Genomic DNA, 14,869 nt, shown 5'->3' with positions numbered 1-14,869 from the left:
CGGCTTGGAACTACGAGGTCTGAATACGAGAAACCCCACAACTCTTCACCCTGCAGGTTTTATCCAGATCCAGAGGCTGGTTCCCTCTTTCCTCGTTAATTGCATTCGGATTTGTGGGTGGAGCAGTGAGCAGACGCACGTAGAACTAAGCCCCAAACACATGCGCAATGTGTAACCCCGAAGCCAAAAGGGGGATTTTTGAGGGCAAGATTTTTCTGTTACCAAGACTTCCCTTGCTCGAATCTAGCAACCCTGGCTGTCCTCATTTCTGCCCAGGGACTCTTACATCTCTTAATGTAATCCCGCCTTTCCACCTGGGCCACTCCAGTAAGTCGGGTGCCAGTACTCAACATGGCGGCAGGCGCCGAGGTGGCGCAATCCGCTCAGGAACACGCTACGGGGCGTGGGAGGTGGGGGGAGGGCTCTGCCAGGGCGGGAGTCTGGGAGGCGGGGTCTGGGCCTGGGCCCGGTGCCGGGCCCCCGCCCCCCGCCGGGCCCTAGTGGCTGCATCTCCCGCTCCGGCGCTGAGGATCACGCTGGAAATCGCGGGAGCCGAGCGTGGTGAGGTGGGGCCTCATGGGCAGGCGGGAGGTTCCTGGGTTAACGGTCTGAGGCCCAGAGACCAGCCAGCCTCGGGCGCCTTAGGGAATCCCGTTGGAGCAGCGGCCTCCGTTTCGGGAGGAACCCGAGGCCCAGAGGGGGGCTGGGACCGGTCCCAGGGATTCGGGCCCCTTGCCTCCGCATCCGGCTGCGGCCACCACTCTGGGCTCCAATCCGTGCAGAAAAGGATCTTCCCGATCCTCGTGTCCAATAACTGACGAGCCCGCTGCGCTCTGCTGCGCGTCTTGTTCCCAGTTCCCAGAATTTTGCTGCTCCCTCTGCCCTTGGGGATTTGCACGTGATTTGTCCCAAAGCCCAGTACCACTCCCGCCCTACTCCGGAACTTTGGTTCTTCGCGACCCAACTCAAGTATCACTTCCTTGGAAACCATTCCCAACCGCTTTCTGCAGGCAATGTTAATCTCACTGCTTGGTTTTTGCACTCGTTGCACGGAGTTAGTTTTCCTGCCCCTCTTTTCACACGTGCACTTGGGCGTTTATGCCTTGCCTTTTTCATCTCTATTATCCAGGTTTCTAGTGCTTGATGATAGTAATACTAATATTTTGCTAAATAGTCATAAGTGCTACTAAATGCATTACATGTGAAGGCCCATTTAATCCTCAGCAATTTCATGAAGTGGATTCTGTATCTTCACATTTTATGCATGTAGAAACTGAGGCATTCGTAGATCATTTTGCGTAGTTTCACAGCTAATAAGTGAGTGGGGCTGGGAAATGAATTCTAGGCTGTCTGTCCCTAGAGCATGTGATTTCACTATATTGCCTTTGGGTTTGATAAATGTCTGTTGAATTGGTCTTTACATTAACCCCATGAGTTGTGGAGGCCATCATTATGATGCACATTTGACTGAGAAGTCTTGGAAAGGAGAATTGATATTCCCAAATGTACAGAGTGAGTTCATGACAAAACCAGGGGTGGAACCTACTGCCAGCCCTCTGTTCCTTCACACTCTACCTTTCTTTGCCCCTTTTCCGTCAGAGAGCTGCAGACCTAGGACTCATCATTTCACACCCTTTAGGAGGTGCCCCTCACAGAACTGTGATTTACTATTTCATTATTTGGGAGGCAGCTTAATGTAATGGAGAGGGCCAAGAGTTTGGAAGCAGATTGGGGTTTCATGCTTGTCTGCTACCGATCAGTTATAGCCCTTCCATTTTTTGAGCCTAGTTTTCTCGTCTGCAAAATGAAGACAATATCTTATCTCAAAGGGTTTTTTTTTTAAGTTTATTTATTTTGAGAGAGTGTGAGACAGAGCACGTGAATGGGGGAGGGGCAGAGAGGAGAGAGAGAATCCCAAACAGGTCTGTCTGCGCTGTCAGCGCAGAGCCCAATGTGGGGCTCCAACTCACGAACTTCAGGATCACGACTTGAAACCAAGAGTCGAACACTTAACTGACTGAGCCACCCAGGTGCCCCTTATCTCAAAGGTTTTTTTGTGAAGATTGCAAATAATTGTTTTGAGAGAGTAAAGTGCTATATGATCTGTTTTTTACCTTTTAGAAGGTTATAGAGCTGTCAGCGTTTTGTAAGACCATTGGTAATAGGGGTCGTGTTACCTAATGCTCTCATATTCTTTCATTCATTCAGCCAAATAGTTAATGAGTACCTGCTGTATACCAAGCACTGTTTTAGGAGCTGGGTATATAATAGTCAATAAAACTATTCTTGCACTTGGGAAATTTATATTCTGATAAGTATATTACACGTAATAATCAGATAAGGACAGATAACACATGATAAGGTAAATAGAAATACCAATGTGTGTGGAGGAGTGGTGGCATTTTATATAGGGTTAAGGAACAATTTTAACTGAGACAGTGACACTTGAACAGAGGCCTGAAGGTGGTAAGGGTGAGCAAGCGAATCAAGAAGATACCTGGAGGAAGAGGCCAGGGGTGGATGGGTGGCTTGGTGTGTTCCAATAAGAGAAGCAAGGAGGGCTGTGTGGCTGGAGAGGAGTAGGAAATGGAATTAAAACGATTAGAGGCTGGAATCAAATAATTAGGAGCCTGGAGGCCATGATGATGATTTTGGTTTTTACTCTGAGTAGCCATTGGAGGGTTCTGAGTTGCATAATCTGTCACTGTTTTGAAAGGATCACTCAGATTACTCTGTTGAAAACAAACAAATTCTAGAAGCAAGGGTGGAAGCATTGCTACCGTCTAGGAAGCTTTTGCAGTAATCCAGATGTCTTAACTCTCTATCTCTGGGCAAGGAATCACTCCCAAATTTAGCAGCTTGAAATAGCAATTGTTATCTCATTCAGTTGTGGATTAGAAATCTAGGAGCAATTTAGCAGGGTGTTTTTGGTTTCCGATCTCCCAGGAGACTGCAGTCAGGCTGATGGCTGCACTGCTCCCAGGATGGTTCCTTACTGCTGCTGGGCCTTCTCACAGGGCTGCCTGAGTGTCCTCAGGACATAGGGGAGAGAGTGAAAGAGAGGTTGTAGTGCCTTTTATGACCTTGTCTTGGCAGCCATTTCTACTTTATTCAGCTTCATTAACTTTATTGCATTTCATACTCAAGGGGAGAGAATTAGGCTCCACCTCTTGAAAGAAGGTGAGTCAAAGAATTGGTGGGCATACCTTATTCCACCCCACTCGGGCTTCGCCCGGGATCGTGGTGGTTAGGGGTTGAAATGTGATAGGATCTAGTAGAGCCAACAGGGTTTGCCGATAGATTGGTTGCAGGGTGTGGGAGAATGGAATAAGTATGACTTTAGGCTTTTGGTTTGAGCATTCAGAATGATGGCATTGCGATGAACTGATATGGGAGAGATTGGAGGAGCAGAAGTTCACTTTTGGACAAGTTAGCTTTGAGGTGCCTTTTAGACACCCATGTGGAGAGGTTATAAGTGTTTGGACTTAGTCTGAGAGTGTGAAATCCCAGAGGGAAGTGTGGGCTGGAGACGTAACATGGCGAGTCATGCGTGTCTAGGTGCTATTTTACGTTATGAAACTGGATGAGGGTGCCTAGGAAATGAATGTAAACGGAGATGAGGCCTGAAGCCTGAGCCCTGGGACCTCCAACCTTCAGATGTTGGGGAGATGAGAAGCCGGCAAAGGAGAAAAAAGGAGAGGCCAGAGAGGTGAGGAGAACAGAAAGGGGCCCCACATAGGAGATTTATGTAAGGGGACACATGCTAAATTTTTTTGTATGGAATAAGAAACAGATCATTTCTGCAGACAAATGTATATAGTTTATTCACTCAGGAAGTAGACTGTTTGTGCTCTTAAGCGGTTTTCCTTTTTTGCTTTAAGTGACAAATTCTATTTAATAAGACCAGTCCCCATCATAGTCCTTGCAGTATGTACACTTCCAAGTCTAGGTGGTAATGCTTCTGTTTGAAACTTTATTTAGGGGCACCTGGTTGGCTCAGTAGGTTAAGCATCCTCCTTTGGCCCAGGTCATGATCTTGCAGTCCATGGGTTCGAACCCCGTTCATGGGTTCGAGCCCCACATGGAGCTGTCTGCTGTTGGCACAGAGCCTGCTTTGGATCCTCTGTCCCCCTCTCTCTCTGCCCCTCCCCTGCTTGCTCTCTCTCTTTCTCTCTCAAAAAAAATAAACATTAAAATAAAAAGATTTTTGAAACTTTATTTAAATACTGCTTTTGGAGTATTTCGAATGACGGGAACTAAATACATAATGTAGATCACTCTTCTGTCACTCTCCACCTTAGGTTCAGAGGTCACTGTCCTTCCATTCTGGTTCCTAGTAAGAGGAGGAAGTCAGCCTTGCTCATGTCTGTATCACTGGGGCAGACTGCTAGGAACTGAGCTGAAATTCATGAGCATTTATGAGATACATTAATGCATGAAAGAAGTGGGTCTTTTTCCTTTTCCTGCAGAAATGACTGTCTATTCAGTGCTTTACAATTTCCAAAGCACACTGACATCCATTATCTTATGTGAATGTAATTCAGTCTGTCACCATTTGCCAACTACTGACCTTTTCCTTTTCTGGGGGACACTGAAACCCACCTTTCTTTTGACACTGCTAGTTTCTTCTCTGACAGATCTTTCCTCTGTTCCCTCCCTCTTTTTATTCTAGTTTTAATGAATTTCAGTTTTATGGGGATTTTTTTTTTTTTTGGTTTTAATCATAAAACACTTCAAATCATTTTTAAAATAAACTTTTTTAGAACAATTTTAGATTTATAGAAAAATTGCACAATACAGAGAGTTCCCATATACTTTGCATTCCATTTCCCCTGTTAGTAATGTCTTACATTCGTGTGGTCTATTTGCTACAATTCCAAATTATTTTTTGAGATAAATGGGGCATATAAATAAAACGAACAAAATGAAGTTACTGCCTTTCTGGAGGCCTCAGTTTCCTTATCTGTAAAATGAGAGGAGGGTTGGACTAAATTTTTAAATAGCTCTAAAGATTTTTAATTATCTGCTAAAGTAAAATAATCATATAATTCTGATATAATCCCGCTCCTTTTTAAAATTATTTTTTACAGAGAGAGAGCGAGTAGGGGAGAGGGGCAAGGGGAGAGACATGGAGAATCCCAAGCAGGCTCCACACTCAGCACAGAGCTTGACATGGGGCTCGATCTCAGGATCCTGGGATCATGACCTGAGCTGAAATCAAGTCAGATGCTCAACTGACTGAGCTGCCCAGATGCCCCTAGTTCCACTGCTTTACTGAAGTATCACTATCACCTTCCCAAATAATGTGTACGTGTTAACAGCAGCCTTCGCCTTAGCCTTATCCTAAGAGATGGTTTAGTAGGAGAATTCTGGGGAGTGTAGCAGAGCTGCTTATAGAGATAGTAGGTTGAACTATACGACATTACCATTTTTATAGGTTAAAAAATGGGCACCAAACATTGGGGGGTAGGGGTTCCCAGGAGGGAGGGGAGCCCTTGGGGCCTCTGAGACTCCTACTTCATGCAAAAGCCCAGCCCAGCCCTCACACTATTAGGGGAGAAAAGGCTCATCAGGTCCCATGGAGCAATTCAGAGCTACTCTTGCTGGCACTGTTGGTCCCAAGAGTGGTTTCCTGGCAGGTTTTTGCCTCCAACTAGCACAGAGAGACTGAGCCAGCATTTCACAGAGCCACGGTGAGCTGGTTGACACAGCCCTGGTATAAAGGAAAGGCAGAAAGAGAGGATGTTTGGAGTGTGAGGGAAGACTGTATTCACCCGGGTTCTAGGTTAGGAGAGGCAGCCTGGGGTATTGGTGCCACTCTATTCTTCCTGCTTTGTGCACTTTCCTTACTGTCTACTACAGGCTTTGCAAACTCTGCTATCTTCTGTTGCCCAGGAGGTGTTGTGAATTAGGAAACTGAGTTTTCCGCTGTAACTCTGTTATAAAAAAAACAACAGCACGGGGGCATCTGGGTGGCTCAGTCAGTTAAGCGTCCTACTTTTGGTTTTGGCTCAGGTCATGATCTCACGGTTCGTGAGATCAAGTCCCTGTGCTGACAGGGAGAGATTCTCTCTCTTCCTCTCTCTCTGCCTCTCTCTCTCAAAATAAATAAACATTTAAAAAAAAAAAGAAAGAAAGAAAAACAACAGCACAAGTGCAAGGATAAATGGCAACTAGAATCTGCTATCAGTGTGAGGAAGAGGATAGGCTGGGGAGCGGGGTGGAGACTGGTGAGCTGGAAAGCATATGCCTTGTCTAAGGGAGTAGATACTTACTTACTTACTTACTTACTTACTTATTTATTTATTTATTTATTTATTTATTTATTTATTTATTTATTTATTTTTGAGAGACAAGAGCGTGAGTGGGGGAGGGCAGAGAAAGAGGGAGACACAGGATCCAAAGCAGGCTCCAGGCTCTGAGCTGTCAGCACAGAGCCCGATGCAGGGCTCGAACTCTTGAACTGTGAGATCATGACCTGAGCTGAAGTCGGATTTTTAACCAACTGAGCCGCTCAGGTGCCCCAGACACTCTTCACTGCAGCTGGTTGTTGCCTTATAGGAATGTGAGTCCTGGGTCACTAGATATTCTGATTTTCCAAAGGAGCCAGAGGTAAGAATTTTTAAAAATAACTTAAATTATTATTATTTTTTATTTGAGAGAGAGCAGGGGAGGCAACAGGCAAAGGGGAGAGAGAGAGAGAGAGAGAGAGAGAAAGAAAATCCTAAGCAGGTTCCATGTCCAGTGAGGAGCCTGATGCAGGTCTTGATCCCACAACCTTGGGATCATGACCTGAGCCAAAATTAAAAGTCAGACACTCAACCGACTGAGCCACCCAGGCACCCCTAGAAATAAGATTTTTTATATGTGTTCTCCCAATGGTCAATGTTGATACCTAATTTTAACTCTTAAAAGCATGATATAGGCCACATATGGTTGAAAAGAACCAGCAGGCCACATTTGTAACCTCTGCTAAGGGTTTAGATCTGCCTGGAGTGAGGCCCACATGCATTTCTTCAACCTACTAATGACCAAAATGAATTAGACAGCTTCTGCTTTTAAGGAATTCACAGATTAGTAGAGAAGATAGATAATAATGATAAAATGTAATATAGACATTAGACTCTCTCTCTGTATTATATATAGTTAGATACAAATGTCTTCTGTATAACAGTGTCATATATGTGCAAGTACATATATACATATATTTATGTATATATAGCTATAAAAGTGATTAACTCTTCCTGTGTACATCTGGCCTGACATGATAAGAGGTGGCATTTGAGCCAGGATGTAGATCAACAGTTTGGTGCATGAAAGGGATTTGGGGCCCCTGAAATTCCCACTGTATATGCAAATGTTAGATTTCCATTTGCTGTATATACTACTTTCTTCAGATGTTTACACTGATGGTCTGCTGGCTAGACCAAGAGGGCAGCTCTAATATTCCGTTTTCTTGATAGGTAATTGGAAAATCAAATATTCCTTAACCCTTCTGGTGGGTGTCTCATGTCTCAGGGTTAATAAAATGAGAACTCTAACCCACCCGCCTCCTCCCACGTTATCATGTGCTTTAGAGGCCTCAGAAACTCAGAGGTCACATAGCTGGGAGCCCTAATTTTTGGATGAGGAGACTGGAAGGAAAGTAGTATGTCCAAGGTCACTGAGCCCATTAGAGGCAGAGCTTAATCCCAAACTCTTCCTGACCACTGTGCCTCTCTCTCTCTCCTGAATATCTCTCAAGGTCACTGGTTAGGCTGGTCCCCCTCCCTCTCAGCCAGTCTCCCCTCCTCCCCCACAGGTGGCCCATTGCCCTGTTTGGCCCAGCTCCTGGTGGGTGAGGAGGGTTTGCTATCCTACTGAAGCTGATTTTCCCTCCCTCTCTTAATGGATCCCCTGTCTGAAATGCCTGCTACTCCATTTCTTTGTCAGAGAGTCAGGCTGCTTGTATTCAAATCCCTAATCAACCAAATGCCAACTGTATGAACTTGGACAAATTGTTTAAGCTTTCTAATTTTTTAACTGAAGCTTAACCTTGGAAGCCTCAATTTTATCATCCATGTACAAAGAGTTATAACATGATCTACCCTGAAGTGTAATAGAAAGGTTTCGAGATTCTCATGGTGACAAAAATGACATAGTATGTGTAAAGCACTTAACAGTGTGACTGACCTGCAGACATACTTAACATGTATTAACTATGATGATGTTGAGTCCCATAGCTCACAGACCCCCAGAATGGGTTAAATGCCCTTCCACTGTTTTCCCATACTATCCTATAATGTCTCTGTTATTATTACACACACTACGTTGTGTCATGATTGTGTCTTTCTCCCCTACTAGACTAGAAACACCTTCAGTGATTCATTCAACAAATGTTTATTAAGCACTGTGCCAAGCACTAGGGGCACAATGGTAAACCAGGAACTCTTGGTCTAGTGCAGAGTTCCAGAAGACATGCCAGGAAACACTGGTCCTGTGAGCTTGTCTCATGGTCCAATAAATTTGGCAAATGATGCTTATCATAGCCTCCCTGCTCCTAATCCTAGAGATTAGGGTCCATGTTAGTATTTTAAAGGCGCTGATGGGTCCTATAGTAAAGGAACCCACTTATCCAGCTTTGCCGGATAAGTGAGCATTTGATGAGTAAATTTGAATCACCTAGACATTCCTTTCAACTCTGTGTGTTTTGGTCCCCAGCTCAAGAGGAGGTCCAAGTGGCACAACAATGATCAGAGACCTTACTGGGAGTGAACAGCCTCTGGCTGAATAGGGGCCTGAGGGCTTACCTGTCTGGTGCCCCCATGGAGACAGGAGGCCCTGGGTCGAACAATATGAAGCCCCAGTCACTGCAGCTGGTGCTGGAGAAGCAAGTACTGGCACTACAGCAGCAGATGGCAGAGAACCAAGCCATCTCCTGGCGGAAGCTGAAAAGCTCCCAGGAGGCCCAGCAGAGGCAAGCAGCCCTCGTGAGGAAGCTGCAGGCCAAGGTGAGGCAGCTGCCCTTCCAGGGAGGCGGAGAGAACACCTCTGAGCACTGGGTGCTGAGGTAGAACAAGGGTTACAGGAGACAGGACAGCCTCTCCCATGATGCTCACGACTTCACAAGAGATACATCCTGTCCCTTTAAAAAAACATTTTTTTTTAATGCTTATTTATTTTTGAGAGAGACAGAGACAGAATGTGAGCAGGGGAGGGGCAGAGAGAGAAGGAGACACAGAATCTGAAGCAGGCTCCAGGCTCTGAGCTGTCAGCACAGAACCCGACTCGGGGCTTGAACTCACAGACTGCAAGATCATGACCTGAGCTGAAGTCGAACGCTTAACCAACTGAGCCACCCAGGCACCCCTATCCTGTCCCTTTTAAAGATGGTGGTCACAAGGGCTAAATTAGTTGTCTATGTTTGCTCTCCTAGGATAGAGCTAGGACCTGAGCCTGTGTTTTCTGGTTCCAAAGTCCATAATCTTACCTCTCCAATATGAGAGGCATAGAGAAAGTATTATTAACGGACCAGATAGAAGCAACAAGATGTTATGGCCTTACCTCACTGTTATCACTCGGACCCTGTTCACAGCAGGTTTGCCCAAGATCCTCCAGGGCCTTTGTTTTGGGCTGTTTGTACCATTGCCCACATCCTGCTCTGTTTGCCTCAGGTGTTACAGTACCGGACCTGGTGCCAAGAGCTGGAGAAGCGGCTGGAAGCCTCTGGGGTGAGTGAGGCTGTTTTGGGTTCCCCCTGAGCCCTCAGTATGCTTGTAAGGAAGGCCTTGTTTGCTGGCTAAGGGAGGTTGGGGTGTGATAAGGCAGTGTTTGGTGGAAGTCTCTTTCTGTGTTCAGCCCCTGAGAGCTTTATCACACAGATACTTTCATTGGACTAGCTATTCCGGGCCTGTCAGACGCCAACCCCTGGCTCTCTAAGGACAAAATGCAGCTTCGGGAGACTTAATCAGATTGGAAAGTATGTGGAATCAGAAGGAAGAAATGCATTTTTCCTCCAGAAGGTGTCAGTGTTTATCTGTCTTAGCAGTGGGCCTTTGCAGGCCTAAAAAACATGTTTGTGGCAGAGGGATTTATTTGTGCTGTTGGCTGGGTTGACCTGGCTTTGAAAGACCCATTTGCCTTTGTTCCAGCTCTCTCTCCTCACCTTCTCACATTACTCTCAGGAAAGTTCTCTCAGAGGAGGGAAAGAACCAAAACTTACTGAGCATCATTCTATGTAGGCCAGGCACCATTCGGCATTGTCATGTTAATGATGTCACTTAACCTGCAAGGCAGCTTTCTGAGAGGAATGGTAACTCCTTCATTTTGTAGTGAAGACTTTGTGGCTCAGAGAAGTTGAATAACTTGCTGAGGTCCAAAATGTAGTGTAGTAGAAGTGAAGGCCATTAGTGAAAGATATATCTTATGCTTCTTTGGTTGAAAACTCTTTTCATTACCAAATGCCACCTTTGAGGAGAGGTCACTGGTTCACTTTTAGAAAAGGGGATGCAATGGATTTACCTTCAGGATGTAGCGATCGAGAAAAGAGACATATTGCTAACAGAGGAGAGAAGGAATCAAAAGAATAAAAAGAAGGAATAAAAAGATTGTGCAGAAGGGGGCATCAGGGAATTGATCTGAGTGGTCTTCTCTTTGGAGGTAAATAAGACTTGTTTCTGTCTGGCTAAGGGACCAATCTCTCCGAGGTGGGAAAGTGTGGAGGAGCCAAGCCTGGAACAGCTGCTGGTCCGATTGGAAGAGGAGCAACAGAGGTGATGAACCCCATGTTCTCTGGCTGGGGGTGATGCTGGTAGCCAGTGGGCTCTGAAGGCTGAGAGGAAACCTCTGCCCTGAGGGCTAACGTGGATAAAACCATGCACCTCAGTCTTAGCCCTCCAGTTCTGGGCAATGGAAAATTCCAGTGTTTGTCATCTTACTCCAAGAGGTCCGAGGGTTGGATCAAGCCTTTATTTTGCACTTGTTCCCGCCCCTCCCCAGTGCAGGTGTGAGAGTCTAGCAGAGGTGAACACCCAGCTTCGACTGCACATGGAAAAAGCTGACATGGTGAATAAAGCACTTCGGGAAGATGTGGAAAAACTGACAGTGGACTGGAGCCGAGCCCGGGATGAGCTAATGAGGAAGGAGAGCCAGTGGCAGATGGAGCAGGAGGTAGGAGGAATAAGGGGCTGTAACCACGAGGCTGGGGGGGCTTATGCTTGGGGCACCACCATCCCGGTCAGTGCTGGGAAAGGTTAACTTAGGAACCTGGATGGAAGCTGAACTGTTGCTAAAGTCCCTGAGCCTCCTCCCTACTCGGGCCGGCCGCCTTGCCCTGCTGCGGCTCTCGGCTGACTACTGTCCTTATCTACCTAGTCGAGGTTTTGCTGGCAAGTGAAATGACACTCAGGGCAGCTCTGTCCCTGCATAAGTGGCCAGCTTTGGTTTTAGACAGAGCTGAAATCTCGCTGACTCCCCCTCTTCCGGAGGCGTGTATATTTAGATGCTTAAAAGGTAGCTAGTAAACCTGAATGGAGAAGAAAGAACGGATACAGACCTTGAGGAATTTTCAGATCCCAGCTAATGAAACTAATGTCTCCTAAGCCTTTGCTGCATGACAGGTATTTTGTTAGGCGATTTGCATGTGGTATGCCCTTGAATCTTTATTCTAAGTCGGTGGTAATAATGGCAATGGTTCCCGTTTGTTGAGGAACTACTGTTTATCTTTTTATGATCAGCTCAAAGGAAGGTCATATACCATCTCAGGCCCTTTGACCTCCTGAATACCACTGATAACTTTATTAAACTCTTAAGCGTGACCTGAATATAGGTACCCAGTCGTAAGCTGTCTCCCATGAGTCCGTCTTTCCCTACCCCGGGGAGCCAGGAGGAGTCCTAGACTCCTGCGCTGGCAAAAGACAGACTTCTGCCCTTTGATATGACCTGGATTTCTGAATATGCAGTTCTTCAAGGGCTACCTGAAAGGGGAGCACGGTCGCCTTCTTGGTCTGTGGCGGGAGGTGGTGACCTTCCGACGCCACTTCCTGGAAATGAAGTCAGCCACTGACAGGTTAGTGTGGGGATAAGAGGGGAGGTTTGCCCCTACTGAGTCTAGACTTAATGAGAGTGGGCTGCTGTAGAAGTGGGGGACAGGGGAAGGGGGGGTAGAAGAGTGGGTGGGGAGGGATGATATTGTTGGATTCAGACGACTTTCCCCAGAACCTGCTCCTCAGGCTTCCCTGGGCCTGATCTCCATGCTCCCGTCCTCGGTCCCTACTGGAGTCTGCTCTTTCCTTGCTTGTACTCAGAGATCTGACAGAGCTCAAGGCTGAGCATGTGAGGCTTTCAGGGTCCCTGTTGACCTGTTGTCTTCGCTTGACTGTGGGTGCCCGGTCTGGAGAACCTGATGGATCTGGGAGACTGGATGGGAGTGAGCCAACTCAGCTGCTGCTTCTACTAACCAAGACCCAGAAGCTGGAGAAGGAAGTCCATGAAAGGAGCCAGGAGTTAATACAGCTGAAGAGTCAAGGGGATCTGGAGAAGGCTGGGCTGCAGGATCGGTGAGATGGGCTAGGGTCCTCGGAAGGGGTTGTTGAGGGTGTTGACTCCTTTAGAGAGATAGAGATGGGTGGTGGGGGGTGGAAGGTGTGAAGAGCATTCCTCCCACAAGAAGGAAATTGCGGAGGGAGTTTAGTTTGGAACCCGGTGCCCCAGTTGAGGCCATGTCACTGTCCTCTGCCCTCACACCATCCTGCAGCTCAGTGTCTCTCATGTTGATTTATAGAGCTAGCTACGACTGTCTTCAGTCAACACTAACCTACTCACCATTCCCAGAACAGCCAAGCTCTTCCACACCCCCCTGCCTTTGTACATGCTGACCTTAGTCTGGAAGGCCTCTTTCCCTTCTCCCTCCGCCTCATCCTTTAAGGCAAATGTCACCTCTTCTGTGAAGCTTTCCCTGACCTCAGTAGCCTGTTGAATTACTATGCCTTGGTGTGGTCTTTTGACCTGCTGGTTATAATATTGATCTCACTGTTTCTCACTGATTATTAACCTTTTTTTTGTTGTTAGGTTCTTCTGTTTTTTGGATTTTGATAAAATAGGCTTTTTAAAAATAATGTAAGAAGGGCAGAGACATAAGCAAAGAGCCCCATTTGAATTTCAGTGCAGAGTTGGGTGTATACCCCATGGCTAGGGTTGTGTCACCACCTATTGGTGGTGTATGTAAATAGCAGTCTGTTTTGTTCTGGGTTGTGAAGCGCTGGGAGGCGCCGAGGACAGAGACCACGTCTTAGTATGTTTATGTCTCTAGAGCTTTGCACTTCATCTGCCATACACTAACATTCAATGGATGTTTGTTTAAAGATACAATCATTAAATTAATGGCCATACGGTGAATAGAGGCTCTTAGAGATGATACAGAATATAATTATTAAGACTAAAAAAAAAAAAAAAGAAAGAAAGAAAGAAAAGAAATTTAACTCCCGGATAGCATTCATTCAAGAAATATTTGTTTAGGGGCGCCTGGCCGGCTCAGCTAATAGAGCATACGACTCTTGATCTTGGGGTCGTGAGTTTCAGCCCCATGTTGGGTGTAGAGTTTACTTAAAAAAATAAAATCTTAAAAAAGAAAAAAAGAAATGTTTATTTAGCTACCCATATAATACCAGATACTGAACTCCAGGATATAGCATAAAGTGATAAAGATGTATGATGATTTCCCTGAACCTTAAGGTTAATATCACAGAGGTTGACCATAATCTTCCTGAATGGCCCCTCCTCTTTCGTTATCAGAGTCAGACCCTTGGGCTGGAGGGACCTTGGGACTGTCCATTGTGGCAATTCTGATGTTCTTATTGGCTTCAGGGTGCTTGACTTCAAGATCAAGCGGGGCCTGGAAGGGCCCGGGCCAGGGCTTTCCTTCAGCTCTCGGGCCCCCAAACACGTGTTCCAGCCTTGAGATGTGGTAAATCCCTGCATGTGTCTGAGTGGCTTTTGACTACCCCCCCAACCCCCCAGTTCAAGACTGTAGTATCATATGGTCTTCAGGGAGTTCAGGGGCCAGGGGCACCCAAGTGACTCTGGGGAGGCTGTAGTGGGAATGTCTGGGTTGGGGCTGGGGCGTGCTGCATAGTAGCTCTGTCACCTCAGTGCACTGCCCAAATGACATGCTGTGCTCTTCTCTTCAGGGTGACCGAGCTCTCTGTTCTACTGACCCAGGCTCAGAAGCAAAATGAAGATTATGAGAAGATGTTAAAGGCTCTGAGAGAGGCAATGGAGATCCTGGTACATGATCCTTTGTTCGGGAAAGGAGTTGGGAGTGGGCCTATAGGTTCCTTGTCCTTTATGGATAGATAATGCAAGATACCAGTTAAATGTTCCTTGACAAAATGCTAAAAAATAAATTTTGGCTGAATCTGAATATTCATTCATTCATTCATTTTTGCATTCACCAGTAAATACTGTCTACCATACCTATATATTCCTGGGGAAACTACAACGATGTATGCATGTGGTGTGTCCTCATCGGAGAGAGTGGGACATACATTAAGAGGCACCTGGCAAAGGATGGGGATGTGTGATTGATTCAAAACCTAGTCACATGGGAAACAACTGAGGAATATGGCAATGGTTTGCTTGGAGCAAAAAGGGCTTGAGGAAGATATGATGGCTGCCATCACAAATCTGAAGGACTGACATTGGGGAAAAGAGTTGACTTGTTTGATGTTTTCCAGGCGGGCACAAGCAATGTTGATGACTAGAAGTCACAGGGTGGTAGAGTTTGTCTAACAGCTAGAGCTGCTCAGTAGGTGAACAGTCTGCCCTGTGGAAGAGTGAGGTTTGTGTCTCTGGCTTCACGTTTGCCAGAGATATTATCAAAGGGACTCTCTAA

The 14,869-nt window shown here is 46.2% G+C and overlaps 1 protein-coding gene across 8 annotated transcripts in view; it reads left to right on the top strand.

The window, feature by feature from the left end:
* The first annotated feature begins 204 nt into the window (after window positions 1-204).
* CEP250 (centrosomal protein 250) overlaps window positions 205-14,869 on the top strand; it is a 51,303-nt gene continuing 36,638 nt past the window's right edge. For 3 of the 8 annotated variants that reach the window (XM_053200034.1, XM_053200031.1, XM_053200038.1), the window contains exons 1-8: window positions 422-566; window positions 8,701-8,990; window positions 9,654-9,710; window positions 10,669-10,751; window positions 10,983-11,148; window positions 11,940-12,046; window positions 12,285-12,536; window positions 14,166-14,262. In XM_053200034.1, the coding sequence (XP_053056009.1) occupies window positions 8,805-8,990; window positions 9,654-9,710; window positions 10,669-10,751; window positions 10,983-11,148; window positions 11,940-12,046; window positions 12,285-12,536; window positions 14,166-14,262 (948 nt within the window). In that variant the 5' untranslated portion in view covers window positions 422-566; window positions 8,701-8,804. Of the gene's footprint in view, window positions 328-421; window positions 567-8,700; window positions 8,991-9,653; window positions 9,711-10,668; window positions 10,752-10,977; window positions 11,149-11,939; window positions 12,047-12,284; window positions 12,537-13,842; window positions 13,943-14,165; window positions 14,263-14,869 lie in introns of those variants that run through there. The other 5 variants (XM_053200033.1, XM_053200032.1, XM_053200036.1 and 2 more) reach the window with 5 other exon arrangements.

Source organism: Acinonyx jubatus, chromosome A3, assembly GCF_027475565.1.
Source record: "Acinonyx jubatus isolate Ajub_Pintada_27869175 chromosome A3, VMU_Ajub_asm_v1.0, whole genome shotgun sequence".
NCBI lineage: Eukaryota > Metazoa > Chordata > Mammalia > Carnivora > Felidae > Acinonyx > Acinonyx jubatus.
This window is presented reverse-complemented; position numbering and strand designations above follow the sequence as displayed.